The following is a 5,730-nucleotide window of genomic DNA, read 5'->3' on the forward strand; positions in this document are numbered from 1 at the left end:
GGCTGGGCCCGTGAGCCATGGCCGCTGAGCCTGCGCGTCCGGAGCCTGTGCTCCGCAGCGGGAGAGGCCATAACAGTGAGAGGCCCCAGAGACCCAAAAAAAAAAAAAAAAAAAAAGTGGCAGAGAGAAGAAATAGAATGAAAAGCAGAGTTTGCATATTTGCAAAGGATAGAAATCATGGAACAGTCTCTTCAAGGCAAGCCTAAACTTAATTACCTTTTAAGTAAAAGGGAATGTATTTAATAATAGTTTGCTGCTTTGCAGACTGGTGGGCATATTTAACAAAACTGTAAGAAGTCTTTGTTATTGTCGGAGATATGTAAGAAGAGAGGAAAGCCACTGGGAGGACTGTTTTGAAAAAAAAAAAAGGCATTAGGATTTCAGGGAGCAATAATACCATGCCTATGCTATGGTCCTACTGACCTAATGGGGTGGAGAGGGGATAGAGAGAGATTAGTAACATATCTGGGGATCTAGTAAAAATATCCCAGTGACTTCATCCAAACATTTGTGTAAACATCACCTCATCAGTCCCAGAGAGTTCTACAGGAAACAAATCTAAATGCTCTTCTGCTGTTCTAAACATAGCCAGTCAGCCAGCATATGTCTTGTCTGTAAATATCCTGTCTTACTTGGAAGTCTTTATTTTAATATTTCCCTCTTAAACGAAGGGTTGCCAAGTGCATGCCATCTTTGCTCAGGATCTCTCTCTGCTTTAAGGACCTGCAGGTTTTCTATACAGTAGTTTTTAAACCAAAATAAACAACCCGCCCCATCTCTCATAATTACGCAATAAGAAAATGTACTAATTGCTGAAAGCTTGCCAGGGTCAAGTTACTAAATATTGCCCTAAGTACTATGAACAAATGAAATAGTTAGCTAATGATTTTTCTTTGACATATTGCACCAGAATTTGTAAAAAGAATTTATTTGCCTTATGTAAAAGATTTTTTTCCAAATAACTCAATATAGGCAAAAAATTAAATCATGTTTCAGTAGAAAGCTTCCCAATATGCTATTTAATGGACTAAATGTACGGCAGTGAAGCAGCTGATAACATGAGTAGCTAGACCTATATTGTATGTGTACATTTTTGTTGAAATTCTAAACTCTTTCAGCCTAATTTCTTTAAGCCCTTCAGGAATATCATCCTAGTTTCCTCAGTAATCTGGGCTGCCGGGCAATTTTAAAGTTAAATATCCTATTTCGTGGTATCATTTTTTGATATTTTCTATTGCTATTATCATGCATAGCAAGTTATTCTTATGAGTTTCTCAATGGCTATAAGTACATATTGACAATAATCATAACAGTTGGATCCTTCCATAGATATTCAGCACTTAGGCACTAACCAAACCTGACATCTGATAAACTTATTTCTGTGGGGGAGATATTTTACAACACTAACTGACTATGTGTGTGGTTTGAAATATACTAGAATGATGTTTGAACAATGAAGAGGAACATGGGGTGATGCCCAAGAACCTGTGAGCCTGTAGCTGGGGCTTCTTGTTCTTCAGGAGTCCGGGAGTGTCTGAAAATGAAATAAACACCCAAGAAGACAGAGCAAGGACAGTGATTCACACGCTTCTTTAATAAAATAAGCTTTGTAGTTCAGGCTTGGAACTTGGTAATAGGTAGATCCGTTAAATTCCATCAGGGAATAATAGATGCAATGGTGCTTCCCTTAGTCCTTTGAAATTATTTAAATTTTCCCCATATTTCAATTTAAATAAATCCAGCCTGGGTGTAGGTCAGGGCTAAGCACAGTAGCTTGGCAGCCCGGCAGGCCTCATCCACACATTTGGATGTTCTTGTGCTGGAAGTAGGAGGAGGAGAAAGGGAAGGACCTGCGTCTACTGACCGGAATGTTTCTGATTTGTAAAACGTGATGCTGTGTGAAAGGACAGTAATATTTCCGACTGTAAATTTTTCATCCAGGTAGTAACACCCAGAGATTGGAAAGCATTGATAAAAAGCGAATAATTCCCACAATATACATTTGCCTATTTATCTTGTTGATTCCCTAGAATTTTGCGGAATGTTTCAGAAACCCTGCAATTAGGTTTCAACAAGAATTCTTATACTTTTCTAAGTAAGAAGGTCAGCTTCTAAGTAGAGAAAGACAGAATAATATGAGCACAATTGTGAAGAACGTCAAACTACTCTCTGGCTGCCCATCTTTCTACTGCCAGGCCCACCTCACACACATGTGTGTCTGGAGTCAGTGCCTCTCAAGGACTCCTGCAGGGCACACTGCCCACCACCTTCTTGTCACACAGCAGGGCAGCTCCACTCTCCCCTCAGGGAGGTGAACATGAGGACACAGACTACAGCCAGACAGTTTAGGTTCAAATTCTAGTTGTGTGACCTTGGGAAAACTGTTAAACTCCTCTGTCCTCAATTTCCTCATCTGTTAAATGGGGATAGTGCCAGTACTGACTTAATAGGAGAAGAATGAGTTAATATACTCATTTCGCTTAGAACAGTGCCTGGTACGAAGTAAGTACTCTGTAAGTATTAATAACAACAATTATTATTATTATATTTCATATCAGTGCTTATCACCACCTGACATAAATTTAGTTTTGCACTAGTTTATTGTCTGTCTCTCTCCATTAGAATGTAAACCCCAAATGGCAACAAATGTGCTTTGTTCACTGCTGTATCATCAATACCTAGGACACAGCCTGGTGTGCAGTAGGCATGCAATAGATATTAGCTTAATAAATGATTAAATTACTTTATCTAAAGAAATACATCTTTAAAGGTAGGTATTTTAGCTGATGTGGCAAGATGAAAGGGTAAGCACTTCACACAAAAAGGGCCGCCCTAGGGCCACTTAATTCCTGTCACAAAGACCATGACCTGTTTCACCTGTTATGGCAGAGTTAATCATCTCTGTGCTCTCATCACTTTATGTACTCCTTTCTTATATACGCACACATGACCTTCCATGGTACTATTTCTGCTTTCCTACTAGACTGCAGTAGCGTCAAGGACAGGGACGATGTTCCCTTAGTGGTCATCATAAATATTTGCTGAACCAATGGGTAAGGCTGGTGTTCTTCTAATTCTCATACAACCTGGATATTACAGATAAAGGAAACCAAACAGATGCTAGAATAACTTTTGTATTTTTTTTCACAGATGAAGATGGTCATATGATTTGTTTGAATTCAGATGGCGTTATGTCAACTGCTTTACTGGAAACCAAGAACCAAGAAGGGTTAAACTATGTGGTACTGGCTACAGAATGCAGACAAGGTGAAGCAAATTCTGAGGGTCCTCTAAGCTCCAAGGCATCTGAATCTTGTGGTCTGAGGAAAGAAGAGAAGGAATCACATGCAGACAAAGACATCTGCCAAGAAAAACAAGTGGCTTACTGCCCTCCTGGCAAGCCTGAAGGCCTGAACTATGCCTGTCTCACTCACAGTGGATATGGAGATGGGTCTGATTAATAGCTCTGTTTGGGAAATGCAGAGTTGAGAGAAACACTCCTCCCATTAAGTAGTCACTGAAAGAAAGCCTAGTAGAATGATACATGTTGTGGGTGGTGGTCTATGACTCTGAATTAACACAGGGAAGTTCCTGAGTTCTCATCTTGGCCCCAAGAGCCATTTGGTTTTAGTTGTGACAATCCCCGTACCAACTGTCTAACCTTCAGCAGAATTCTGAGGTGAACCTTTGAGCTTTTGGGAAAGCTTAGAAAGACTCATGAGTCTGGAAATGAAACTGATTCCTCACCCCGAGGTCCCTTAGGCCACTGCCCACCCTTCAGTCTGGGCTGTAAGAGAAACATCTTAGTTAGGTGGTTAAAGACTAAACACTTATGTTTAGGGACCTGAAGGAGGTGGATGAGAAGTGTGCTCAAGGGGCCAAATGAACTACAGATTATCCCAAAAGGGACAAAGGAAGTGACTAAATAACTCTACACATACAGAAGGAACTAGCACCTATGACACGAGAAGTCATTTGGAAAGCTATTACTACAGTAAAATATTGTCCTTAGTGACTACTCTAAAATACTTCGTATTTTGGAGACTAGGAACAGCAGCTTCAGTCATAATGACAATAGGACTATGAAGGTCTCTACGTCCTAAAGTTTAGCATTCCACGATCTTTGGGTCATATAAAAATCACTCTGTGACTTGTGTGCTGTTACAGAAATTAGCTAATATAAAGATGGTTTTTGTTTGCCATATCTTTTATACATAACATACTTAGGATTACATTTACTATCCAAGTGTCCTTAAAATTAAACATAAATGATTATATAATGTTAATTCAAGCTGTGTGATTTTTAGCAACCATACAAAATAATAAACATCTAAATGAGAACTATTAAAAATTAAGTGAGAGCACCTAAATGAGAGCAGTTAAAAAATTGCTGCAGAGAAACACTCTGATTTAAAGCCAGTCGTTTTTTTTGCAGTTACCCATTTAAATCTGAAAGCCTCAAATGTTCTAATAGCAACACCAATGAAAGTATTGTGTGTTACCTAGTTGCAGTATACAGGATGTTCACGAGCTATAAAGAACACTTTGATCATGACATTTGCTAAAAACTACTGTGGAATAGGAACACAGATGTTTTCACCTTGGATCATTTAGTTCATTTTAAAATTTGCCTACTGCCTGAGAACCTGCACAGATGATAGGCTGTATGATGAGGAACACAGGGAGGTCAATGTGTCAATTCTGTGGTGAACAGCCCCCAAGTAAAGGTCCAGGATTTATGGCCACTCTGCCACATCCGTCATCTCACTGAACAAGGCAGAATATTTTCCCTCTGATCTTTTGACTTTCTAATGGGCACTGACCATTCTTTTTGTTAGCACAGCATATGATGCCCCTTCCTGTGTTGGGGAATTCCTCTACCATTTTGTTCCGAGTGGGAGCTATGCTCCATTTGCTTCCCCGAGATCTCTCACAGTAAGAAGGCAGGCAAGTGATCCTAGCCCCTACCACTCAGACACAGCCACCACAGTCTTCTAATTGAGAGCGAAGGAAGCAAAGAAATAGGAACCACAGTGAGTCGTCCCTGGTGACGGTGGCAATTGCAGTTGGTCTAGCTCCCAGCATGCAGTGTCCAGGGCCAGGAGAGTCGGCAGAGCAAGTCTGGAGCCTGGTGCCTCTGGCAGCTGGGGAGGCCAGACTGGCCTGGTTCTGCTGTCTGCTTCTGGCTGGGCTCCCTGTTCCATAGCCTCTGAGTTGGGTTCTCAAGCCCTCCCAGGGATTCTGTGACTTATCTCCATAGTCTTTCCCCTGCCTTGTATTTACATTTATTCATTCAATCCTTTAATAATTTATTCAACACATAGTCACTACATGCCACGTTCTGTTCCAAGCACTAGAAATACAGCAATGAACAAAACAAATTCCCTGCCTATACGGAGTGTAGTTCACCTACTATAACTACTAGTGTAGTTCACAGTACTGAGCATTTGGCCAGGTAGCAGTTTCAAAAATAAAGAAAATGGGTAACGTGGAGTGTGGTCATCTACAAACACTGGCATTAACAGTTCATCCTGTCCTGGGAGAAGCAAAAGAAATGAAAGATAGGGAAGAACAGACAGTAGAGGGTCTTAGTGCTAAACCACAGAGTTTGAATTTCATTCTGTAGTAGATGAGTCATCAAAGCTTTTTTTTAATTATCTCCATAGCCTGTTAATAAATGTTTTTCTTTTAAATCAGCCAGAGTCAGTTTCTGTTTCTTGCAACCATGAC

General features: G+C 40.3%; 1 protein-coding gene across 1 annotated transcript in view; it reads left to right on the plus strand.

Moving 5' to 3' along the window:
- Positions 1–3,490, plus strand: part of ROS1 (ROS proto-oncogene 1, receptor tyrosine kinase) — a 116,191-nt gene extending 112,701 nt beyond the window's left edge. Inside the window, 1 exon segment of the mRNA XM_007454922.1 lies at positions 3,151–3,490. Within this exon segment, the coding sequence (XP_007454984.1) occupies positions 3,151–3,461 (311 nt within the window). The 3' untranslated portion in view covers positions 3,462–3,490.
- The last annotated feature ends 2,240 nt before the right edge of the window (positions 3,491–5,730 follow it).

The sequence above is a fragment of the Lipotes vexillifer genome, unplaced genomic scaffold (assembly GCF_000442215.2).
Source record: "Lipotes vexillifer unplaced genomic scaffold, Lipotes_vexillifer_v1.1 scaffold58, whole genome shotgun sequence".
NCBI lineage: Eukaryota > Metazoa > Chordata > Mammalia > Artiodactyla > Lipotidae > Lipotes > Lipotes vexillifer.